Source organism: Hippocampus comes, unplaced genomic scaffold (assembly GCF_001891065.2).
Source record: "Hippocampus comes isolate QL1 unplaced genomic scaffold, H_comes_QL1_v1.1 scaffold649, whole genome shotgun sequence".
Classification (NCBI taxonomy): Eukaryota; Metazoa; Chordata; class Actinopteri; order Syngnathiformes; family Syngnathidae; genus Hippocampus; species Hippocampus comes.
In genome coordinates this window covers 19,070-46,093 of record NW_017804772.1, presented here as the reverse complement: position 1 = coordinate 46,093, position 27,024 = coordinate 19,070, and the positions used below count along the sequence as shown (strand labels likewise).

Genomic DNA, 27,024 nt, shown 5'->3' with positions numbered 1-27,024 from the left:
AGGCCCACTTCAAACAGCGCCCTGTCGGTGGCTTTGTGCACTTTATAGGAGAGCCAGGCGTTCTGGCCAGAGTCCACGTCCACGGCCACCACTTTAGTCACCAGATAGCCCACATCTGCCGATCGAGGCACCATTTCGGCCAGCAGCAAGCCGCCCGTCTGCACCGGGTACAGGACCTGAGGGGCGTTGTCGTTCTGGTCCTGGATTAGGATGCGAACGCTCACGTTGCTGCTGAGCGGAGGGGAGCCACCATCCTGTGCTCTGACCACCAAGTCCAGTTGTTTAATTTGCTCATAATCGAATGATCGAATGGCACTGAGGACACCACTTTCAGAATTCAAAGTAACAAAAGTCGAAACTGGACTGCCACTGATCTGTGTATCTTCCAAAAGGTAAGAGATTCTCGCGTTTTGATTCCAATCAGCGTCTCGGGCAGAGACAGCAAATATGGAAGTGCCAGGAGAATTGTTCTCTGTGACATAAGCAGAGTAAATATTTTTATTGAATAATGGTGCATTGTCATTCACATCTGATATTCTGAGATGTAACTTGGTTGAACTAGAAAGTGGAGGCACTCCCAGATCAGTGGCTGTAATTGTTATGTTATATTCCGAAACAGATTCTCTGTCAAAATATTGATCTGAAATCAAATTATAATAATTTGTAAGAGATGGCTCAATTTTAAAAGGAAGTTTTCGGTCTAACGAACATTTTATTTGTCCATTTCTCTCAGAATCAACATCTTTTATGTTCAGAACTGCAACTGTTGTACCAGGAGGGGAATCCTCAGACAGATAGCTGGAAAATGACTTTATATTAATAACTGGAGCATTGTCATTTACGTCAATAACATCAATTATAACTTTACTGGTTCCAATCAGCCCACCTTGATCCTTTGCTTCCAACCTTACTTCATACTTTCTGTCTTTTTCAAAGTCTATTTCCCCAGATACGTAAATTGTGCCAGTGTTTTCATCAATATTAAATATATTGGCAGCACTTCCTTTCATTTTTGACAAACTGTAAGTAATGAGTCCATTTGAACCACTGTCAGCGTCTGTCGCATTTACAGTCATTAACCGAGTTCCCTTCGTTGTATTTTCAACAACAGAGGCTTTATATTCGGATTGGTTAAATATTGGCCGGTTGTCATTTGCATCTAGCACATTTATTTCTATATTTACGGTACTCGATCTCTGTGGTGTTCCTCCATCAACTGCAATTAGTTTAAAAGACAAACGGTCCCGTTGCTCTCTGTCTAAAGGCTTCTGCAGCACCATTTCAACATATTTACTGCCATCTGGATTTGCATTCTGATTCAATATAAAATTTTCATTTGGAGACAAAATGTAATTTTGCAATGCATTTTGCCCCACATCTTGATCCTCTGCACTCGGCAGGGGAAACGGCACTCCAAGTGCCACTCCTTCACTTATTTCAAATATGACAGCTGATTCTTTATTTGGAAATATCGGAGCGTGGTCATTTATGTCCAAAACCTCAACAATGATTCTGTGCAGCTCAATCGGGTTTTCTAAAATGATCTCAAAGCTGAAGCTGCACGGCGTCACATCCCCGCAAAGCTGCTCCCGGTCTATTCTGTCACTGACGACCAGGAGCCCTTTGTCTGTTTTCAGCTCCGTGTATTGGATGTTATCTTCGGTTAAAATGCGGGCCCGCCCTGAATTGAGTCTCTTGATATCCAAACCGAGATCTTGCGCCACATTTCCAACCACGGAGCCTTTTTTCATCTCCTCGGGGATAGAATAACGAATTTGACCACCTACCGCGGTAACCAAATGAAGCAGAAACATGAGCGTTCCAATTTGTTGTCGCCGTCCATAAAACAGCATCCATGTTGCGCACGAGAAAAGGAGTGGTCCGTTATCATCCATTATGGCAAAAAGAAAAAGAAATATGATCGAGTTCCTTAAAATATGCGCTTCCTGCTCATCACGTCGACGTTTACATGTATGTGAAAGCCAGTCCGTTGTTCTTTTCACTTCCCCTCACCGCCAAAGAAAGACAGAAAATCTGCTTCACTGCCTCGTCACTGCAGGCCTGCATGACGACAATTCACCGCCAAAGAAAGACAGAAAATCTGCTTCACTGCAGGACTGCATGACGACAATTCGCCGAAAATGATACCCAAGCCAACAGCGTCTCTTAGAGTCTAAAACGTGTAAGAACGAGCTATAGGCACAGGAGATGGAACAAATTGCACTGCTGCAAGCGAATTCCCTTCCAGTGTCAAACAGAAAATATTGTTCAACACGAAGGAGCCAACAAGTTAGGGCTTTGCCGAGTAAATATATTCAAAACAATGACTTGAAACATTTTCAGAAATAGAAAAACTTAGAATGAGAAACACAAAATCTATTCAAAATTATGATAAATCCTGCTGTAATATTAACATGTACAGTGCGATTGCAAAGGGTGTCAACACTTTCATTTTGCTGTAGAACAATAAAATAATGAACGTCATGACTACTACGTGACAATTGCAAATTCACGTGTCCAAACAAGCATTGATTTGCTATGTGGGATTCATCGAATATGGATATTCATGACAATTTACAATTATAGGAGCTTTTGAAATTATTACTATTATCATCATCATCATCGTCGTCGTCACCTTGAAGTCGTGAAACAATACTACCATCACAAATCATATTCTTTCCTAAATCCGTAACAATAATCATTTGGCACCATTTTTTTTTAAATCGTATGAGAAGTGCACGTGTACTGTAATGTCAGACTAAGTTGTCATCTTGGATTTGAATCGTGTGGGAATTAAGTCATCTGAAAAAATATGCAGCTGCATTGGCACTGAGAACTGAATAACGAATTGTCATGAAAATGTTCACAATTTATTTTGGTCAACTATTTTGCAAAGAGACAACCATGTGTTGAAATTACATGCCGTGATTGACTCCAATACGTTTATTTTTTCATCCATCCATTTTCAACACTGCTTATTCTGAACAGAGTGGCGCAGAGTTGCTGCAGCCTATCCCAGATGATTTCAGGCGGAAGGCAGTATACACCCTGAACTGATCGCCAGTCAGTCGCGGGGCACAGAGAGACAAATGACCATTCACACTTGCATCCACACTGTCACTGAGCGGGAACCAATCTCACGCTGCTCGCACACAAGTCAGGCGAATGTACCAGCGACTATTTCTATTTTTCAAAATCTTAATCATGAAAGGGTTAACAATAATTGTTTTGATTGCATGTTTGAACTCATATTCTCAACCATAGAACGTCAAACAAATCTAAAATAAAAGTAATGACATATATGCTCAACTGCTTTTCGGAATTTTATTTTAATCATCATTTTATTGTGATAGCCAAGCTGTGATTTGCTGTGAAAAAGGATTGTACTTATTTATACCATGTATCTATCTATTGAAAACATTTGTCGAGTAAATGTTTTGTTTTAACCCTTGCTCATATCTTGTGAAAGGTAAAATTACATTGCCACATTTATCATTTGCAATTTCAATTCACCTTTATTCAATTTTGTTCACGTTTCCTGAAATACACATTGCTACATAGCCCCTAAGGGGACATGGAAGAAAAAAAAAAAGAAAACTTTGCGTTCCCTCGCCAAGTATTGCGTTCCTTCTCAAAGTTTTGCATTCCCTCGCAAAGATTGCAATATCTCGCAATCTTTTTTTTTTTGTTAGGGGACGCTTTTTTTTTAATGCACTATTTTGAACTTCCGGGTCATCTTGGCAAACGTCAGCTTCACTCTCATGCACGGCTGATTGAGAGACGACACTACCTCGGGGAAGGAGAGAATCATGGAGGAGAATCAAGAACAGATTTAATGTCTTCGTATTTCAAGCCACTTATCAAAGTAAAATTCAATGGAACTCGCCAACGGGTGAAAACGCCATGTTTGTTGTTTTCAGTTACCCGGACAATGACCCGGAAGTACATCAACACCATAAACAAAGTTTGCGGTATCTCACAATGTCTCCGAGGGAATGCAATCTTTGCGAGGTAACGCAATATTTGCTTTCCCCCTTGCGAAGTTTTGCATTCCCTCGCAAAGATTGCGAAATGCAAACTTTTTTTAATGGCATTGATGTACTTCCAGGTCATCATCCGGGTAACCGAAAACAACAAACATGGAGTGTTTTAACCCGTTGGCGAGTTCCATTGAATTTTACTTTGATAAGTGGCTTGAAATACGAAGACATTAAATCTGTTCTTGATTCTCCTCCATGATTCTCTCCTTCCCCGAGGTAGTGTCGTCTCTCAATCAGCCGTGCATGAGAGTGAAGCTGACATTAGCCAAGCTGACCAGAGAGTACTAAATCGTGCATTAAAAAAAAGCGTCCACTTACAAAAAAAACAAAAAAAAAGATGACAATATCCCCGCAAGGGAACGCAATCTTTGAGAGGGAAGGCAAAACTTTGCGAGGGAACGCAAAGTTTTTTTTTCCTTCCATGTCCCCTGAGGGACTCCGTACATTGCAGATTAGTTTTGCATTCTTTCAGTTAAAAAACCAGTATTTTGCAATATTTAGGTTTTTGTTGTGGTTTGAATTTCATTATGTGGGCTGTGAATTCAACACCATGCAAAAACTGTCAAGGACACAGGGGTGAAATCTGTTGACAATTCCTTGTTCCATTCATGTGCAGGAAGTTGTGAACAAATCTCAGAAAAATCAGCAAGAAAATGGTAAAACATCTGACTCACCAAGGTTGACGTCTGTGAAAAAAGCTCTGATATCTGTTTGTTGTCCTGTGGCATATCGGCATCAACTCCATCCACATTCATTAAACTTTGACTCATGGCTTGTATATTCTTCATGTCACTTTTTCTGGAGTCGGTGGTCCTGCACACCTCGTAATTGTACACATGCGGGAGGGTTCCCAAAGTATCCGAGTAACGAGGAGGACAATACGGAATGACAGGCAGGTTGGAGTGGTAGAGGACGCGAGACTGTCTCCATCTGTACACTTTGACCGATATGATAAGCAGCAAGCAGGTGATAAAGAGGAAGGAGACCACCGCCAGCGCCAACACTAAGTAAAAAGTCAGCTGGTCATTGTACTCCTTGTCGTGCATGCTCAACTCAGTGAACTCTGACAGCACTTGCGGGAAGCTGTCGGACACCGCCACGTTCACAATGACCGTAGCTGAACGAGAGGGCCGCCCGTTGTCCTCCACGACAACAGTCAGTCTTTGTTTAACAGCATCTTTATCATTCACTTGGCGGACAGTTCGGATTTCTCCATTGTGGAGGCCCACTTCAAACAGCGCCCTGTCGGTGGCTTTGTGCACTTTGTAGGAGAGCCAGGCATTCTGGCCAGAGTCCACATCTACGGCCACCACTTTCGTCACCAGATAGCCCACATCGGCCAAACGAGGCACCATTTCGGCCAGCAGCGAGCCGCCCGTCTGCACCGGGTACAGGACCTGAGGGGCATTGTCGTTCTGGTCCTGGATCAGAATGCGGACTGTGGCCACAGAACTGAGTGGAGGGGATCCGGAGTCGCGGGCAGTAACGTTGAAGTCGAAGGATTTTATTTGTTCATAATCAAATGATTTGACTGCGTGGATGACACCATTCTCAGAATTTATGGAGACAAAAGAAGACACAGCTGCTCCATTAACTTCTTTCTCCTCCAGGAAGTAAGACACTCGAGCGTTCTGGCCCCAGTCTGCATCACTAGCACTGACAGTAAACACAGAAAAACCAGGAGTGTTGTTCTCCGGCACAGTCTTACTGTATTTTGACAGATGGAATTTGGGCGGGTTGTCATTCACGTCAGATATTTTAACGTTGATGTTTTTAATACTCGACAGAGGTGGGGAGCCTTGGTCAGACACTGTTATGGTCACATTATATTCAGGGACATTTTCCCGGTCTAAGAAGTTTTCAGTCACTATGGTGTAGTAACCTGTGAGAGAAGACTCAATTTTAAAAGGGACGTCAGCGTTAATGGAGCACTTGTCAACACCATTGCCCTCAGAGTCTTCATCATTCACGTTAAAAACAGCTACGGTTGTACCTGGGGGAGCATCCTCAGGTATGAACTGAGAAAATGACATAATTTCTATTGCGGGGACATTGTCATTCTCATCAATTATATTAATGAATATTTTACATGTATCCGTAAATCCTCCATGATCACTAGCCTGGATGTTAAATTGATAACTCCTTGATTTTTCAAAATCTAGTTTACCTAAAACTTTTATTTCTCCCGATTTGACATTTACATCAAACAGCTGCTCCGTGTCTTTGGAAGAACGAGTCGAATATGTGACGTCACCATTGATTCCTGCATCAGCATCGTTTGCACTAACAGTCGCGATTACCGTCCCTGCAGGTGAATTTTCGGGCACATCGACCTTATAAACAGTTTGAGTGCAGACTGGCGCATTGTCGTTTGCATCCAGCACAGTGACTTGAATTCTCACCGTCCCTGACCTATGTGGCTCACCACCATCTGAAGCAATCAACATGAGTGTGAGGCTCTCCTCTCTTTCTCGGTCTAAAGGCTTCTGCAAAATCATTTCAATGAATTTTGGTCCACCTGGTTGGCTTTGTATTTCCAGTTTAAAATCATTTGAAGGTCGAAGTGCGTAACTCTGAATATCATTAATGGCAACATCAGAGTCATCGGCATTCTCGAGTGAGAAACGAGTTCCCACTACAGCATTCTCAGCAATCTTAATATTAATTTCAGACTGGGGGAAGGAGGGACTGTTGTCATTAATGTCCACGACCTCCACTGTTACACGATAAAGCTGAATTGGGTTTTCCAAAATGATGTCAAAACTGAAGCTACAGGGCGTCGTCTTTCCACAAAGCTCTTCTCGGTCGATGCGCTCTTTAACCACAAGCGTGCCTTTGTCTCGCTTTAAATCAACATACTGTCGGCCTCCTTTGGTAATTATTCGAGCTTTACCTGTCACGAGTCTGCCCAAGTCCAAGCCCAAATCTCTCGCAATATTTCCAACAAAAGAGCCTTCCGCCTGCTCCTCCGGTATGGAATAGCGAGCCTGTCCACTCGCGGAGCGCAGCTCACAGAGACAAAGAATGACAAAAAGTGCGCGCCATCGGCCGATGACGGCACGTATCCACATAGAATACATCGTGAATTAAAAGAATATATTTCAAGAACAGCAATCCTCAATCCAAATCATACAAAATAAATATGAGAGTCCGCAGAAAACGTGCCTTCAAACAACGAACAGAACGTCGTCTTTCTGAGCAATGGAGCCTTGAAAGGAGCCCAAGAGGAGGACAACTGCATGGAGTCATTTCACTGACGTGCCACGAGCGGCGCTCAGAGCATTTTCACAGAAGTGCAAGGCAGTTCATGTACAGCTTTCAATGTATCACATTAAAATATCACCGCATGTTATAATATATCCATAATAAAATGTTTAAAACTACGGAATATTCATGAGAATAAAAAATTTAATACGTGTGAGTTTCCATACAGAAAAGATTCTTACATGCAGGGTCCTTATTTAACCGTTATTTTGAAATGATAAATGGTAGAATGAAAATTTGAGGAAAAAATACTGTGTGTGCGTGTATGTGTATACACTTACACACACACACACACACACACACACACAATCGTAGGAATAAAAAAATAGGCTATATATATATAGTTATTTGCAAGCAATTTACTCTCGTCTAAATCTAATGTCATACAAAATCGAATAAAAAATATTGATTCAGAGCTAATCTAAAGATCACTTTCTTCCATGTCACACTGTCTGATGACACATTTAAATTATTGTAATTTTGTGTAATTGGATTGAAATCTCAGTAAGATTTAAATTTCGTCAATAAAAGTTATGATTTTGTAAAAATATCCTGCTCAAAACAATTATTTTTTTCTTCAACTCATAATATTATCGTGTTTCAGCGTTTAATTTACTTTTTGACAGTAAAAGTGTTGAATTATGTTTCTCAAAACAATCTTGCAGCGTCAATGACAGTCGGAATTACTTGTCACACAATCACTGTTGAGAGATGTGAAAGTTATCGATACAAAAACAGGAGATGAAAAAAAAGTCAAAATACTCAATCATCCGCAAAAACAATACACAATTATTCAAAATTTGGGTTACAGTTTAAATTCTTGTAAATAAAATAAATATTTATCAGAAAAAAGGATTAAGCTGTGTTGCATTACAAACAACTTTAATTGCGTCCACTGACTGAAGAGTGCAAAGCCAAAGTTGCTGTCTATGGTGCTGAAACTACAGGACTTGTTAAATGCACTTTGTTGGACTCAGAAACAGCAAAGAAAAAAAAAACATACACTTTGCCAATATTAAATAATGTGAAAAACACATCCTAATCACTCTGGGCTGTCTCAACTGCTTATCACACACATTACTGCCATTCATCTTTAAGAAGTCTTTGAAGAGGTCTAACGCAACCAAATGCGGATATACCGGGGGTCGAAGAGGGACAAGTAAACAAACAGCGTTCACCCAGTTTATACTAGTAGCGCTGGGTAAAGTCCTGTGAGAACACGTAACACGAGTGAGACTGCCATTCATCCATCCATCCGTTTTCTATATTGTTTCTCACCAGACAGCTGGAAGCGTCCAGTTACTCTGTGGGGGAGGACTACTGCTCAGGCGTAGAAAAAAAAAAGTTGTGTGTTTCCGGTAACCCGACCGACCGAGAATTTCCACGTCGAAAAAAAAACTTTACGGTCGGCATTTTTTTCAAACAACCCTCTACATTTTTGTGTAGAGGGTTTACATCGGTGCAAACTCTCGTGATATTCACGTTGAGCGCGGGCGTCGTTTCCCCTGTCGTCTGTCAACAACATTGAAACGTGGCGGCGGCCGCGATCTCCGACGACAGTTTAAACCGCGTTTGCTGAGTTACAGTCGCATGCTCGCGCCATAATGTTAAGAAAATAGCATCCATTGATGTATCGGAAAAATTCAGCGAACTATTTGATGAACACCACGGGCCGAGTAAAAACCGAGGGCGGAGCAGGACGGAGGCGGAGGCGGCGGCGCACCCCGGCCCCACGAGTCCGGAGCGGGGAGAAAACTAAATAGATTGAAGATTGAAGATTGAAGATAGAAGATTGAAGATTGAATCAATGTTTTCTTGTTTTATGTTTTATGGTTATTTTGTTTAAATCTTTGATGGAAAAAAAAAGATTAAAAAAAAAAAAAAACTTTGTCCGACCTACCGACTCTATGCTGAAATTTCATGTTACCGGAAACACACTATCTTTTTTGTTTGGCCTCATCTTAAAATTCTGGCAAACCAAATTTTTGAGGAAAGTCGTGTTCATCAAGGCCATTCCTTTCACTGCTAATTCTTTGCACTACACATTGACCGATACAAGAAACAGCAAGCAGATCTGAACTTAAAAAAAATCGAAAAAAAAAAAAAAAAAGCAAAAAAACAAACAAAAAAAAAACAGTTCTCAGCCAGACCACTGAGGATGGCTTTTCCAACATGATGAGCAAAAACAATTGACCAAAGAGTGGTCAGATCAAAAATAATTAAAAAAAGACGATTACCTTGAAAAGTTGGTCTATGTTCTAAAATGAAAATACGAAAACATTTCCATTCAATATTAAGTGGACAAACCTACTCAGCAAAATAAACAAAGGAGCAATTGATCAAATAATTATTTTCCCCAAATATTGTTATTTCATCATAATAGTACATTATATGGTGGCTGTGAATCGTTTTCTAAAGAAGCAAAGGTGCACGACCCAAGATCTACAGTTGTCACATAGCTAAAGGAAATTCACTCCATGAATCTGACATCGGGAAATGTCCAAAAAACAACCCAGAAACAAAACCAAAGACTGTGGAAGATGATCACTGCTGTCCCCCATGCCAGGAGGCATTATAGATACTAAGTCAAGTAAAAAGCTGACGCAGCTTCTTTTCAAACACCAAGTTTTTGTAATAAAAATGACACCAAGACAAACCCTTCAAAAACTTGCTTATATCCCCCAAAACCCTGCAAAGGATTTGAACAGTGGTGTGTAGACTTATATCGACAGAAGGTGGAAGTTACTTCAAGATGTCATCCTTCCAGCACCACATACGAAAGAAGTTGAGAAGACACCTAATTGGTCAAGCTCTGAAACTTATCAGACACAAAATTAGAAAAATAATATTGAAAGACTTGACTCACCAAAGTTGACATCTGTGAGCATTTTCCTGACAGCTCCTTGTTCACATGCGGCATGTCAGCCTCAGCTCCATCCACACTCACTAAACTTTGACTCATGGCTTGCATATTCTTCATGTCACTTTTTCTGGAATCGGTGGTCCTGCACACCTCGTAATTGTACACGTGTGGGAGAGTCCCCGTCCCCAAAGTATCTGAGTAACGTGGTGGATAATATGGAATGACGGGCAGGTTGGAGTGGTACAGGACGCGAGACTGTCTCCACCGGTACACTTTGACCGATATGATAAGCAGCAAGCAGGTGATGAAGAGGAAGGAGACCACCGCCAGCGCCAACACTAAGTAAAAAGTCAGCTGGTCATTGTACTCCTTGTCGTGCATGCTCAAGTCAGTGAACTCTGACAGCACTTGAGGGAAGCTGTCGGCCACCGCCACGTTCACAATGACTGTTGCTGAACGAGAGGGCCGCCCGCTGTCCTCCACGACAACAGTCAGTCTTTGTTTGACAGCATCTTTGTCAGTCACTTGGCGGACGGTTCGGATTTCTCCGTTGTGGAGGCCAACTTCAAACAGCGCCCTGTCGGTGGCTTTGTGCACTTTGTAGGAGAGCCAGGCGTTCTGACCGGAGTCCACATCCACGGCCACCACTTTTGTCACAAGATAGCCCACATCTGCAGAACGAGGCACCATTTCGGCCAGCAGCGAGCCTCCCGTCTGCACCGGGTACAGGACTTGAGGGGCGTTGTCGTTCTGGTCCTGGATCAGGATGCGGACGCTCACGTTGCTGCTGAGGGGAGGGGAGCCACCATCCTGTGCTCTGACCACCAAGTCCAGTTGTTTAATTTGCTCATAATCGAATGATCGAACGGCACTGAGAACACCAGTTTCAGAATTCAAAGTAACAAAAGTTGAAATTGGACTGCCAGTTATCTGTGTATCTTCCAAAAGGTAAGAGATTCTCGCGTTTTGATTCCAATCAGCATCTCCGGCAGAAACAGCAAATATGGAAGTGCCAGGAGAATTGTTCTCTGCGACATAAGCAGAGTAAATATTTTTATTGAATAGCGGTGCATTGTCATTCACATCTGATATTCTGAGATGTAACTTGGTTGAACTAGAAAGAGGAGGCGTTCCGAGATCGGTGGCTGTAATTGTTATGTTATATTCTGAAACAGATTCTCTGTCCAAATTCTGATCCAAAATCAAATTGTAATAGTTTGTGAGAGACATTTCCAATTTAAAAGGAAGTTTTCTTTCGATTGAACATTTTATTTGTCCACTTCTTTCTGAATCTTCATCTTTTATGTTCAAAATTGCAATTGTTGTGCCAGGTGGTGAATCCTCAGACAGAGGACTTGAAAATGACATGATATTAATGACTGGGGCATTGTCATTGATGTCAATAACATCAAATATAACTTTACTGGTCCCAGTCAATCCACCTTGATCCTTTGCTTCCACTCTCACTTCGTATTTTCTGTTCCTTTCAAAGTCTATTTGACCAGATACGTAAATTGTGCCACTCTTTTCATCAATCTTGAATATATCTGCTGCACCCCCTTTCATTTTTGACAAACTATACACGATGACTCCATTTGAATCACTGTCAGCGTCTGTAGCAATTACAGTAATTATACTAGTTCCTTTCATTGTGTTTTCCATAACAGTAGCCTTATACACCGACTGGTTAAAGACAGGTTCGTTGTCATTTACATCTAACACATTTATTTCAATATTTACGGTACTCGATCTCTGTGGTGTTCCTCCATCAACTGCAATTAATTTTAAAGACAAACGGGGCCGTCGCTCTCTGTCTAAAGGCTTCTGCAGCACCATTTCAACATATTTACTGCCGTCTGGATTAGCATGCTGATTTAGGATAAAATTGTCGTTTGGTGACAAAATGTAATTTTGCAACGCATTTTGACCAACATCTTGATCCTCCGCACTCTGCAGAGGAAAGCGCACTCCAACTGCAGCAGCTTCACTTATTTCAAATAGGAGCGCTTTGTCTTTATTTGAAAATATGGGAGCGTGATCATTTATGTCTAAAACCTCAATCAAGACTCGATGCAGTTCTAACGGGTTTTCAAAAATGATCTCAAAGCTGAAGCTGCACGGCGTCACATCTCCACAAAGCTGCTCCCGGTCTATTCTGTCACTCACAACGAGGAGCCCTTTGTCTGGCTTCAGCTCCGCGTACTGGATGTTTTCTCCCGTCACGATGCGAGCCCGTCCAGAAATGAGTCTCTTCGTGTCCAAACCGAGATCTTGCGCCACATTTCCAATCACGGACCCTTCGTTTGGTGACAAAATGTAATTTTGCAACGCATTTTGACCAACATCTTGATCCTCCGCACTCTGCAGAGGAAAGCGCACTCCAACTGCAGCAGCTTCACTTATTTCAAATAGGAGCGCTTTGTCTTTATTTGAAAATATGGGAGCGTGATCATTTATGTCTAAAACCTCAATCAAGACTCGATGCAGTTCTAACGGGTTTTCAAAAATGATCTCGAAGCTGAAGCTGCACGGCGTCACATCTCCACAAAGCTGCTCCCGGTCTATTCTGTCACTCACAACGAGGAGCCCTTTGTCTGGCTTCAGCTCCGCGTACTGGATGTTTTCTCCCGTCACGATGCGAGCCCGTCCAGAAATGAGTCTCTTCGTGTCCAAACCGAGATCTTGCGCCACATTTCCAATCACGGACCCTTTCTTCATCTCCTCGGGTATAGAATAACGAATCTGATCACCTACCGTGGTAACCAAACGAAGCAGAAACATGAGCGTTCCTATTTGCTGTCGCCATCCAAAAAACAACCTCCATTTTGTACATGAGAAAGGGAGGGCTCCAAGACTATCCATGATGACAAAAAATAAATAAAATGAACGCGATTGTATACTATTTACGATTGCACGTTTTTCTGCTACCGAAGTCAATGTTTACGCCAAACAAATGCAAAGCACGGACCGTTGTTCTTTCACTTCTCACTGCCAACATAAGACTGAAAATCACCCTCCGTGTCTCCTCACTTGGAGGACTGCATGACAACTCACGGAAAATTAAGCCAACAGCGTCTCTTAGAGTCTAAAATGGGGAAGAACGGCCGCTGTACAGCAGGCAAAGCCGACGAGTGGAAGAGAAGTTTCGCCCTTACAACATGGGAACACTTTAAAAAGGTTATTTTCGATAATAAAGCGTTAATACCAAAATGCACTCAATTAAAGATAATCGCTGTTATTTCTTCAGGCACTTGCGAGCATTTGAAGTCATAAAAAACCACAAAAAAACGACCTGTGCACTGAAAACAAGAAAGCCCACCAAAAATATCAAATTTTGCATTCAGATGGAAGACGAAACCATTGCAAAGGGAGCCGACTCTTGTAAAGTTGGATAACATAAGTAAAAATACTAAACGGTGTCATTCTTCAACAAATAATGAAAATTAATCTCTTATCCGAAGTAAAAAGTTCTCGTTTCGAAATACTATACCTGGATATTTGACAGTTTTGCCCTTCTTAGAGTTACAAGTGTATTATTATTATATTATTGTTATTATCATTGTTGTTTCTTTTATTATTATTTATGTATTTTCATTGTTATATTATTATGTATTATGTTTTAATAATTTAATAGGTTCAACGCCCTCCAGAAATGAATCATAGCAAGAAAAGCAATTGAGCGTCAACATTTCTTTCATGTAAATGTGTCACGACAAAATTCCTGCTTCAAAGACTGAAGTGACCAGAACAATGATTGAGTGTAATGAAATGTTACGGAGTGATTTGGCCCCATTTTGGTGCCGGGCGCAAGTCTCGCGCGGAGCAGTCCAACTTTGCGCATGAGGGTAGTTTTCGTTCTTTTGGTATAATTGTTCTACTTTGCACTGGTTATATGGGCGTAATGGAGGTATTTTCATGTGTGCGCCGCTGATGGAAGGTGCCTTTCCTCGACTAATCCTCTCGGCATCTTTCCATTGCATGCAGGGTGGTACGCAGCACACGACGGGTCCGCCGTGCTTGAACGTTGCTGAAGCTCACTCGAGTACATGTATGACATTGGCACGTAAACCGTAACATTTTCCGTTCGGATGATGTAGTCGGCGATATGCGTTACGCGAGGCCCCTCCTCAGTTTGTGGATGTAGAGATATTGGCCGACAAGTGAAATACTAAATTGTGCAGCCTAACTTTGTTTCTGCAAAGTTATTAGTTTTATTTGACTCCTGTGATGATGGGTTCAGAAATGCACTTTGTACATGTTAAAATAAGTATTCCCCTTGTGTTTAAAAAGTTAGAATAGATGTGTTTTTGAATGATATTTTTTCCAATAATTTTTGGTTGGTTTGACATCGACAAAAGTATTTCACAAGTCTAACCATGCAGAAATGTGGCTCCCATGTGAGGCCACTTGATAGCATGAGAATGAACTCGTGGCCTACAAAAAATAAGAAATGGTGAAACATTTGACTCACCAAAGTTGACATCTGTGAGCAGTTTCCTGACAGCTCCTTGTTCATATGCAGCATGTCAGCATCAGCTCCATCCACACTCACTAAACTTTGACTCATGGCTTGCATATTCTTCATGTCACTTTTTCTGGAGTCGGCGGTCCTGCACACCTCGTAATTGTACACGTGTGGGAGGGTCCCCGTCCCCAAAGTATCCGAGTAACGTGGTGGATAATACGGAATGACGGGCAGGTTGGAGTGGTACAGGACGCGAGACTGTCTCCACCGGTACACTTTGACCGATATGATCAGCAGCAAGCAGGTGATGAAGAGGAAGGAGACCACCGCCAACGCCAAGACTAAGTAAAAAGTCAGCTGGTCATTGTACTCCTTGTCGTGCATGCTCAAGTCAGTGAACTCTGACAGCACTTGAGGGAAGCTGTCGGCCACCGCCACGTTAACAATGACTGAAGCTGAGCGAGAGGGCCGCCCGTTGTCCTCCACGACAACAGTCAGTCTTTGTTTGACAGCATCTTTGTCAGTCACTTGGCGGAATGTTCGGATTTCTCCGTTGTGGAGGCCCACTTCAAACAGCGCCCTGTCTGTGCCTTTGTGCACTTTATAGGACAACCAGGCGTTCTGGCCAGAGTCTACATCCACGGCCACCACTTTAGTCACCAGATAGCCCACATCTGCCGAACGAGGCACCATTTCGGCCAGCAGCGAGCCGCCCGTCTGCACCGGGTACAGGACCTGAGGGGCGTTGTCGTTCTGGTCCTGGATCAGGATGCGAACGCTCACGTTGCTGCTGAGGGGAGGGGAACCGCCATCCTGCGCTCTGACAATAAATGACAGCTCTTTCATTTGCTCGTAGTCATATGAGCGAGCTGCAAGAATAACTCCGCTTTCTGCATTCACAGACACAAATTCACTAATCGATCTTCCTCCGATTTCACTCTGCTCCAACATGTAGGAGACACGAGCGTTCTGGTTTTCATCTGGGTCTTTGGCACTCACGCTCAGCACAGAAACACCTGGCGAGTTGTTCTCTGCAACGTTTGCACTATAAATGCTGACCGGAAACACTGGAGCGTTGTCATTCACGTCTGACACTTTCAAATTAAAAGTATGTTTAATTGAAAGGGGAGGAGATCCTGCGTCTGACGCAACAACCGTGATGTTGTATTCTGACACACGTTCACGGTCTAAATGAGCATCAGTCATCAATGCAAAATAATTTCTCACATTGGATTTAATTTTAAATGGAACGCGGCCTTCAATTGCACACCTCACGTGGCCATTTTCCCCAGAATCTTGGTCTTTTACATTAATGATACCGATAGTGGCACCGACGGAGGAGTCTTCTTGTACAGGACTTGTGAAGGACATTACGTTGATAACTGGAGCATTGTCATTTAAATCCATGACTTCTATTTCCACTTTTGCAGACTCGCCCAGCCCACCTTGATCTTTTGCTTCAACCATGAAGTCAATTATTTTGTCTTTCTCAAAGTCTATTTGTTTTGCTATAGATACACACCCTGTCGTCTCGTCTATATGAAACATGCTTGTTATTCCAACTTTTGATTTTGAAAATGAGTATGTAACTATACCATTTGAACCACTGTCAGCATCGGTGGCATTCACAGTCAAAACATGAGTGTTTTTGGGTGAATTTTCAAATAATTTCGCTTTATACATGGTTTGATTAAATACGGGTGGGTTATCATTTATATCGAGAATAATAATTTCGACATTGACAGTGCCAGATCTTTGTGGATTCCCACCATCCACGGCCACTAATTTTAATGAGAGTCGCGGCTGTTCTTCTCTGTCTAAGGCTTTCTGAAGCACCATTTCTGCATATTTTCTGCCCCCCGGACTGACATGTTGTTTCAAAACAAAATGATCACTGGGTGTTAAAACGTAGCTCTGCACACCGTTTGCTTCCACATCAGCATCATACGCACTCTCCAAAACAAAACGGGAGCCAAGTGCAGCAGACTCGCTTATTTCAAATTCTACATGCCTATTTTCAAATTCTGGGGCGTTATCATTCACGTCTAACACTTCGATGGTTACCGGATGCAATTCCATGGGGTTTTCCAATAAAATCTCAAAGGTGAAGCTGCACGGCGTCACGTCTCCACACAGCTGCTCTCGATCTATCCTCTCATGGACAACCAGAAGCCCTTTGTCCGCCCTCAGCTCGGCGTACTGGACGTTCTCGCCGGTCACGATGCGGGCGCGCCCGGAACGGAGTCTTTTTCGATCCAAACCGAGGTCTTGGGCCACACTTCCGACGAGCGAGCCTTTTTTCATCTCCTCTGGGATTGAGTAGCGGATTTGCGCCTGCGCTCCGTTGAGAAAAAAACACCAAAAGACAAAGAGGCAGGCTTTGCGTCGCCATATTCCTCCTCGGCATTGAAGAATATCTTTAGACTCCATACGCAAGTAAAAATATTCCAAGGATGTAAACCGGTCGAAAATGACTAATAAGCAGGCGCAATTATTTCGACCTGATGTAGCTCAAGGGTTATACGTTGTTCACGCGAAGGTCTCTTGTGCCAAATGGCAGTGAAAGAGGAGGGAGCTGCACTGCATCACCCAGCACGAACAAATCCATTTAACGTGCAACACCGCCACTTAGAGGTGAACATTGTCAATTACTCGAGTATAGACTGAAATGCTCAAAACATAAAAAAAAAAAAAAAAATCTTTCAACATTGCAGGCTAATGTCTTGTTTAACAACAACATATAAAAGCAAACAAAAATGAGAACATAAAATTAAATTAATTTCTTAATTTCTTTCACATGAGTTGTTGTAACTTACTAAAACAGCAAATCGACACAGTTGCATGAGTACAAATGACACAAATGACGATTGACACTTTCGTGTGAGCTCTGTTCAATGACTGCAGTGTGGAAGCTGTCCTTCAGCACCACGGACAGAGACACAGCCACGCGAGGCGCCACTGCTCATTTGGGGTCAATTAATTGGCTGTATTATCAGTAAAGTACAATGGTAACTAAATGTACCAAGCTCATCTGATGCTTGCCTAGAAGTATATTGACACGTTTGACTGCTCCAAGGAGGCAAAGAGACACGTTGCCTCGAATTTTTAAAGCGGTCCTTATACTTCAAAGGCTGGAAAGATGTTAACACTCTCCTCATTGAAGAAGTGATCGAACTTCTGAAACAGCAACCATTATACAAGAATTTAAGAGACAGGTGAATTACTTTCAAGTTCAAGTAATAAAAAATAACCAACAATATTTTTGGCAGTCAATGCGAGACATCATCCATCTCATGTGATAATGATGATCATGATGAAAGATGAAGGTCGTTTCAGAAATAATCATGACAAGATAAAAAAGGGCCGTATTAATCTTGGACAAGAAACTCCTCAACCAGAACTATGACAAATATGACAACGACCAAATACAAACTGTTTGACCAAGAAGACAAGTGAGTAGAACCACTTAATAACAAACTTGGATTTGAATTTATCTACATTCCAAAAGTAAAAAAGGAAAACACTGTCAAGAGCATGGGTTTTCAGAAGTGGATAGAATTTTTTTAATCCTTGCAGCAGTTTGACATTCATTGAGGAGGCGTACTTTGGAACCTGAAAACTGTGAGACTTATCACTTACAAAACACAAAAATATGGAAAAACTTGACTCACCAAGGTTGACATCCGAGAAAAGTCTCCTGACAGCTCTTTGCTCATATGCGGCATTTCAGCATCAACTCCATCCACACTCACTAAACTTTGACTCATGGCGTGCACGTTCTTCATGTCACTTTTTCTGGAGTCAGTGGTCTTGCACACCTCGTAATTGTACACGTGCGGGAGAGTCCCCGTCCCCAAAGTATCCGAGTAACGTGGTGGACAATACGGAATGACAGGCAGGTTGGAGTGGTACAGGACGCGAGACTGTCTCCACCGGTACACTTTGACCGATATGATAAGCAGCAAGCAGGTGATGAAGAGGAAGGAGACCACCGCCAGCGCCAAGACTAAGTAAAAAGTCAGCTGGTCATTGTACTCCTTGTCGTGCATGCTCAAGTCAGTGAACTCTGACAGCACTTGAGGGAAGCTGTCGGCCACCGCCACGTTAACAATGACCGTAGCTGAGCGAGAGGGCCGCCCGTTGTCCTCCACGACAACAGTCAGTCTTTGTTTGACAGCATCTTTGTCAGTCACTTGGCGGACTGTTCGGATTTCTCCGTTGTGGAGGCCCACTTCAAACAGCGCCCTGTCTGTGCCTTTGTGCACTTTATAGGAGAGCCAGGCGTTCTGGCCAGAGTCCACGTCCACGGCCACCACTTTAGTCACCAGATAGCCCACGTCGGCCGAACGAGGCACCATTTCGGCCAGAAGTGAGCCGCCCGTCTGCACCGGATACAAGATCTGAGGGGCGTTGTCGTTCTGGTCCTGGATCAGGATGCGGACGCTTACGTTGCTGCTGAGAGGAGGGGAGCCTTCATCTTGAGCCCTGACAATAAATATCAGCTCTTTGATTTGCTCGTAGTCGTATGAGCGAGCTGCGTGGATCACTCCACTTTCTGCGTTTATAGAAATATAGTCAGACACTGGAGCCCCACCGATACTCGCATCCTCTAAAATATAAGAAATACGAGCGTTTTGACTATGATCGGGATCTTTCGCATTAATTGTCAGAATTGAAACGCCAGGAGGGTTATTTTCTGTGATAATTGCGCTGTTAACAGCACGCGCAAACACCGGAGCATTGTCGTTCACGTCAGAGACTTTCAGATTAAAAGATTTTTTTGTCCACAGAGTAGGAAGTCCTGCGTCTGTGGCAACAACAGTTATATTATATTCAGGCACACGTTCACGATCTAAAGGCGCATCTGTTAACAACGTGTAATAATTTCTCAAATTAGATTTGATTTTGAAAGGTGAGTTTTGCTCAATTCTACACGTCACCTGTCCGTTTTCAGCCGAGTCAATGTCTTTAACGTTAATGATCCCAATAGTTGTCCCTGGGGGGGAGTCCTCTGACACAGGACTCGTGAAGGACATGACGCTCATCATGGGGGCGTTGTCATTCACATCAGTGACGTCAACGATTACTTTACACGAGTCCGTCAAACCACCCTGGTCCTTGGCGTCTATTCTCATCTCATATTTTTTATTTTTCTCAAAATCAATAGAGCCCTTTACAGAAATAACACCGCTTTTTTCATCAATGGCAAACACATCGCGAAGGCTGCTGTCCATGTCTGAAAAATGATAAGTCACAAGGCTATTAGACCCGAAGTCTGCGTCAATGGCATTAACAGTGACGACGAAATTGCCGAGAGCAGCGTTCTCCATTACGGCGGCTTTGTAAACGGATTGGTTGAAGACAGGCGCGTTGTCGTTCGCATCAAGAACAGTAATATTAATATTGACTGTACCAGACCTTTGTGGGTTCCCGCCGTCCACTGCAATTAATTTCAAAGACAAACTGGGGAGCGTCTCTCTGTCCAACGGCTTTTGAAGCACCATCTCCGCATATTTCTTGCCATCAGTATTTGAATGCTGTTTTAGCACAAAATTGCCATTCTCGGTTAAAAAATATTCCCGCAGGCTGTTTAGACCTACGTCTTGGTCCTCGGCACTGGTCAGAGAAAATCGAGCGCCAGTATTTGCAGATTCACTGATTTCAAAACGGATGTCGTTTCTTTTGAACGTCGGCGAGTGGTCGTTTATGTCTGTAATTTCAACAGTTACGTGATGGAGCTCCGTGGGATTTTCTAATATCACCTCAAAACTGAAACTGCACGGCGTCAAATCTCCACAAAGCTGCTCTCGGTCGATCCTCTCATTCACCACCAGAGTCCCTTTGTTTGTCACCAGCTTGGTGTACTCGACGCTCTCCCCCGTCACGATGCGGGCTCGCCCGGACAACAGTCTCTTCACATCCAGACCGAGGTCTTGTGCTACGTTTCCGATCACAGAGCCTTTCTTCATCTCCTCCGGAATTGAATATCTGATATTTCCGTCAACCGCTGGATTGAGAAAAAGGAGAAATGACAGATGCAAGCAGACGATGCGCCATTTTCTGCCGTCTGTGCTGAGAGGTCTTCCGTTTGCCATTGTAAAATACAAAGAACAAATACCCTACAAAATTATCCCAATAAAAGATGCGTATTTTTGTAATTCAGAAAAAAAGTGCCAACGAAGAAAATGACGCTGGCTTCATACCGTTTGAGACAACAAGCGAATGAGAGCGGGTCCGTTTTTCTCGAAGCCAGCCCAAACGATGCACACCGCCTCTTTTCCTCTGACACTCGTGAGAGGATAAAGAGCGGAATAATACACACCGACTGTTGGATTGACCTACAGCGACCCTTTGAGTACAAATTGAGTAATGCAAAAGATTTTCCTTTATCAGTGTACATGCGTGTTTGTAAATCAAAATGCTTCAATTCAGATTAAAAAAAACACACACACAAGCAAATGGTTTAAAATGACACGGAGACAGTTAGATAAAAAAAATAACCCCGACTATAGCGCACCGCAAAGCATTAAAACAGCATTAATAATGTTGGGCATATTTGCTGCATGCATGTCATGTGGGGGATTTATAATTTATTTGGTTATTTCAACGAGACAATGTGTCTTTTTATGATAAACCGGATACTGGATGGATGGATGGATGGATGATGGATAGACAGAAAGATTATTTTGAAATAGTTTGCATATTTGACAATTAACGCTGTGATGAAGAGCAACGGTTCCCTGATAACTGTTTTTGTGCTTTCGACTGTGTTCGGTGATTAATTTATTGTTTTATAGTTTGCTGTTGTATGAATTACATTTTGCTCCATGTACAGCATTTTGTATATAGCAATGGTTGTTTTAAAGTGCTCTATACATACAGCTGAGTTGTGTTGAGTCGAGTCAGTGTATCCTCCTGCGTGATGTCACGTCACTTAATGTCCGTTTGGCTCGTGTGCTATAAATCAAATGATGTGTTTAATGTGAATGTGAACCGTCAATCATGCATTTCGTTGTTCGGTTACTGAATACGGTGAAGTATGAACCTTGACTGTATACCTTGCGCTAAATTGATGTGTATTCAATGTCCATTATAATTTTTTTATCTGTATTGTTGCAGACCACAATAAACCAGTCAATTGGAATCCGACTCCCACTCTAAAAGTGAATCAGCTGGTGACATCACACTGTGACTATGGTCCTTAGAATAGAGTATCAAACAAGGTATATAGAACAAACAAACGGATGACCAGACGGAATTTGCACCCCACCGCTTCATAGCGAGAACGATGCCCCACAGCATATCTGACCAAGTATGTACATAGTAAAATTGGTAGAGACACTTTTACAGAATCACAGTTTTCCCTCGAATTGGATTTATTTTATTGAAACATTGTCTGGAATTGCCTGCTCGCTGCCACTATAAAGCGAGAGTAAATCTTCAAAATGGGACAAAATCTCTTTATGCTTCATAAAAGAGTGAAGCAAATGGAGTTTGAGGAGCTTCAAGAGCACACAGCATGCAATTAGCCTTGTAGTTCAGCCTTCAGTACCACGAGCTCGCCCTCCAGGGCAACACACAGCTCCACCTCAAGTCTCTCTACCTCTGCCTCCAGCCAAACATGCAACCTAGGCAACAACCCTGGCTCCATCTCAAGCATCACTGACTACGTTCATATTTTGGTTCACAATTCGGGTTTTGAAAGAGTTATTGACTGCATGTTAACAGTCACTGGCCCCTTCTCGAGCGCTAACTGCAGTTCTGCCGCCATTGCTGCAAACAGCGCAGCCTTTTCCATTCCTATCCGTTACTTTGGGAACTGCTATCCTTGAAATACAGCCTTCACCGGCCCTGTCCTACCAGCATCATATATACCATCCTCCAGCACTGCCTCAACTTGAGCCACTTAACCACATGCAGGTGGCTGATATGCATCTATTTTTTCCAACAGATACTGTACTCCCTCAATGATTCTTTCCATTTTAATCACAGTGACCAAAACGATATGATCATTGACTGGCAAAAGAACACAACGGCGATAAAATAAGTCATTTGTTGTAATTGGTGATTACCTACCTCTCACTGTGAAAATAAAATGACCAGATTATTTTTAGACTCTATATGAAAACTTAAAAAATCAGAAGTTATATGTGATAGTTAAATAATTGATTCAACATGCAGGCTTTCCCTTTCATCAGGAAGTTTTACTGATTGTAGGTAAGATGACCAGTACTGCATTTCATCAAAATATAAAACCCCAGCAGCTCCACGAAGAAAAGCAATGAGTAGACATGAACATTCCGTTCTGAAAATAGAAAAATATATATCTTTGAAATATTTGACTCACCAAGGTTGACATCCGAGAAAAGTCTCCTGACAGCTCTTTGCTCACATGGGGCATTTCAGCATCAACTCCATCCACACTCACTAAACTTTGACTCATGGCGTGCACGTTCTTCATGTCACTTTTTCTGGAGTCAGTGGTCTTGCACACCTCGTAATTGTACACGTGCGGGAGAGTCCCTGTCCCCAAAGTATCCGAGTAACGTGGTGGACAATACGGAATGACAGGCAGGTTGGAGTGGTACAGGACGCGAGACTGTCTCCACCGGTACACTTTGACCGATATGATAAGCAGCAAGCAGGTGATGAAGAGGAAGGAGACCACCGCCAGCGCCAAGACTAAGTAAAAAGTCAGCTGGTCATTGTACTCCTTGTCGTGCATGCTCAAGTCAGTGAACTCTGACAGCACTTGAGGGAAGCTGTCGGCCACCGCCACGTTAACAATGACCGTAGCTGAGCGAGAGGGCCGCCCGTTGTCCTCTACGACAACAGTCAGTCTTTGTTTGACAGCATCTTTGTCAGTCACTTGGCGGACAGTTCGGATTTCTCCGTTGTGGAGGCCCACTTCAAACAGCGCCCTGTCGGTGGCTTTGTGCACTTTGTAGGAGAGCCAGGCGTTCTGGCCAGAGTCCACGTCCACGGCCACCACTTTCGTCACCAGATAGCCCACATCGGCCGAACGAGGCACCATTTCAGCCAGCAGTGAGCCGCCCGTCTGCACCGGGTACAGGACTTGAGGGGAGTTGTCATTCTGGTCCTGGATCAGGATGCGTACTGTGGCCACAGAACTGAGTGGAGGGGATCCGGAGTCACGGGCAGTAACATTAAAGTCAAAGGATTTGATTTGTTCATAATCAAATGATTTGACTGCGTGGATGACACCATTCTCAGAATTGATGGAGACAAAAGAAGACACAGCTACTCCATTAACTTCTTTCTCCTCCAGGAAGTAAGACATTCGAGCATTCTGGCCCCAGTCTGCATCACTACCACTGACAGTAAACACGGAAAAACCAGGAGTGTTGTTCTCCGGCACAGTCTTAATGTATTCTGACTGGTGGAATTCAGGCAGGTTGTCATTTACGTCAGATATTTTAACATTTATGTTTTTACTACTCGACAGAGGTGGGGAGCCTTGGTCAGACACTGTTATTGTCACATTATATTCAGGGACATTTTCCCGATCTAAAAAGTTTTCAGTCACTATGGTGTAGTAACCAGTTAGAGAAGACTCGATTTTAAAAGGGACGTCAGCGTTAATGGAGCACTTGACAACACCGTTGCCTTCAGCATCTTCATCATTTACATTGTAAACAGCTACGGTTGTACCTGGGGGAGAATCTTCAGGTATAAACTGAGAAAATGACATCATTTCAATGGTGGGGACATTGTCATTCTCATCAAGTATGTGAATGAATACTTTACATGTATCAGTATAACCTCCATGATCACTAGCTAGAACGTTTAATTCGTAGCTCCTGGATTTCTCAAAATCTAATTTACCTGCAAGTTTGATCTCCCCTGTTTTAGTATTTATATTAAAAAGGTGATGTTCTTCTTTGGTAGTATGAGGAGTGGAATACGTGACGTCACCATTGAGACCCGCATCAGCATCGTTTGCACTAACAGTAGTGATTACCGTCCCTGCAGGTGAATTTTCGGGCACATCGACCTTATAAACAGATTGAGTGCACACTGGCGCGTTGTCATTTGCATCCAGCACAGAGATGTGAATTCTCACCGTCCCTGATCTATGTGGCTCACCACCATCTGAAGCAATCAACATGATTATAAGGCTCTCCTCTCTTTCTCGGTCTAAAGACTTCTGCAAAACCATTTCGATAACCTTCCTTCCATTTGGTTGGTTTTGTATTTCCAATTTAAAATTATCCGATGGTTTTAGTGCATATTTCTGAACATCATTAATACCAACATCAGGGTCGGCTGCATTTGCGAGAGAGAAGCGAGTGCCCGCTGTGACACTTTCAGCGATTTTCATCTTAATTTCAGGCTGTGGGAAGGAGGGACTGTTGTCATTAATATCCACGACTTCCACTGTTACACGATAAAGCTGGATTGGGTTTTCCAAAATGATGTCAAAACTGAAGCTGCAGGGCGTCGTCTTTCCACAAAGCTCTTCTCGGTCGATGCGCTCTTTAACCACAAGCGTGCCTTTGTCTCGCTTTAAGTCAACATACTGTCGGCCTCCTTTGGTAATGATTCGAGCTTTACCTGCCACGAGTCTGCCCAAGTCCAAGCCCAAATCTCTCGCAATATTTCCAACAAAAGAGCCTTCCGCCTGCTCCTCCGGTATGGAATAGCGAGCCTGTCCACTCGCGGAGCGCAGCTCACAGAGACAAAGAATGGCAAAAAGTGTGCGCCATCGGCCACCGACGGCGCGCATCCACACACAATCCATCGCGAATATTAAAAAGGGCCAAGATGCTTCCTTTAAAATAAAACCAACTGTTCTTTAAATTAGAAGATCCCAAAAATCTAATACGATAAGCCACACAAAACGTCTCCTTTCAAAATGGCGAGTTATTCGTCGGCTTTCTCATCAATGAAGCCCGCAAAGCAGTCAGGAGGACGACTGCGCATCCATTCTCCTTTCACTCGAATTCAATCACGAATCACGAGCGGCGCTCAGAGCATTTTCACAGTAGTGCACCTCCATGTTGTGAGTGCCTGTCAAAATGATATGCCATAAATACGAAGGTTTTTGATATGTCGCGACCCAAAAAATAAATAACACATTTTAAGTTGGAAAAAAAGATGAGGAATGCCCAATGTAATGTTAATTTCATCCGTCACACCATCAATATTGTATCAAAAAAGGAGAAAAAAAGACGAGCAACACAGAATCGAGTAGAACAAAAATAATTATTTTCAAGAAATCAACGCATAAAAATGAAGTGGAAAATGTATTTTTAAATCACATATTTTTGTGTTTTATTCATCTATTTATTGTCATTTAAATGTTATTTTCAAATATGAACAAGGGAAGAGTCTTATTCGTTCATTTTGAGCAGCGGTGTCAAACTCATTTTTGTCGCGGGCCACTTTGGAGTGACGTCTTCTCTCCGAGGCCCGTTACGACAGTGAAACCGAATAAATGTATAATCATCACATCGTTATAATTACTCGTACGCAACAAATTGATGGATTACTCGTCAACTATTTGTTGTTGTTCACTTATTGTTCAAGTGAGTGAAAACAGGATACCAAGTTTGTCGCAAATTCTCAACGTTTTTGCACATGACAATTTGACGTTTCGGTCCAGATTTGAGCAAGGATCAGGGGGTTGACACACATGATTTGCTTTCGGGGGGCACATAACACGACCTGGCGGGGCCGATCTGCCCCTCAGACATTGAGTTCGACACCTGTTTTTTAGGGTGTAAGCTTATATTATTAATTTTCTTTTTATGTTTTAGCATCATATTATTTCATGTTCAGCATACCTAAATTATATTCTGTTGTTTAACAATTGCTTAGACATGTTGTTATCTTGATAGGTTCTGATTGGCTGTTAAAGAGAAGCAGGAAGTGGTTTTAGTTACGAGAGTTATATTCACGAACGTGCTGCGGTGCAGACGTCTCCTTTTTTCCTCCTTTTAATAAACTGCATTAAAGGATTCCATCTCTCCTTTTGTCATTCGTAAAGAAGAGCCATCCACTGAAAAACAACGAACCCCTCAACTTACAAGAGTAATGAAAATATTGTCAAACAAAATACGTCCTTTGCACATTATTATTAACTAATGAAATGCAGTCAAAACCAACCAACCATGGAGCTAGTAAAACAAACATGTAATTATTGCCCTGACGTAACTAATCAATTTTATTTTCATGAAAAGGCGAGCAGGTTGAATCAGCTGCAAGCACTTCCAGCACCATGGACAACAATATTAAAAAGTCCTTCAAAAAATAACGTGAAATGGATGGAAACGTTAAATATTTTTGCCAGAGCATTTTGTACACCAGGGCGCCGCCGAAAAGAAGATTGAATTTCTGTAATAATTATGGCTTGCACAAACTGAATCAAA

At 42.6% G+C, this 27,024-nt stretch overlaps 3 protein-coding genes across 3 annotated transcripts in view; all 3 read right to left on the bottom strand.

The window, feature by feature from the left end:
- LOC109529013 (protocadherin gamma-A12-like) overlaps window positions 1-2,053 on the bottom strand; it is a 3,380-nt gene extending 1,327 nt beyond the window's left edge. The window contains 2 exon segments of the mRNA XM_019892187.1: window positions 1-2; window positions 4-2,053. The exon segment at window positions 1-2 is cut by the window's left edge and continues 449 nt beyond it. Coding sequence (XP_019747746.1) covers window positions 1-2; window positions 4-1,895 — 1,894 coding nt within the window. The 5' untranslated portion in view covers window positions 1,896-2,053.
- Window positions 2,054-4,456: 2,403 nt separating this feature from the next.
- Window positions 4,457-7,288, bottom strand: LOC109529304 (protocadherin gamma-A7-like). The gene is made up of 2 exons (XM_019892663.1): window positions 6,766-7,288; window positions 4,457-5,481 (listed from the first exon to the last, which is right to left on the bottom strand). The coding sequence occupies exons 1-2, from the start codon at window positions 7,118-7,120 to the stop codon at window positions 4,583-4,585; spliced, it is 1,254 nt and encodes a 417-aa protein (XP_019748222.1). The 5' UTR covers window positions 7,121-7,288; the 3' UTR covers window positions 4,457-4,582.
- Window positions 7,289-8,492: 1,204 nt separating this feature from the next.
- Window positions 8,493-25,558, bottom strand: LOC109528947 (uncharacterized). Its single transcript, XM_019892063.1, has 7 exons — window positions 22,903-25,558; window positions 20,836-20,914; window positions 18,271-20,751; window positions 14,639-17,143; window positions 13,460-13,466; window positions 10,171-12,917; window positions 8,493-8,513 (listed from the first exon to the last, which is right to left on the bottom strand). Exons 1-7 carry the CDS (start codon window positions 25,392-25,394, stop codon window positions 8,493-8,495), a joined length of 10,332 nt encoding a protein of 3,443 aa, XP_019747622.1. The 5' UTR covers window positions 25,395-25,558.
- Between the last annotated feature and the right edge of the window lie 1,466 nt (window positions 25,559-27,024).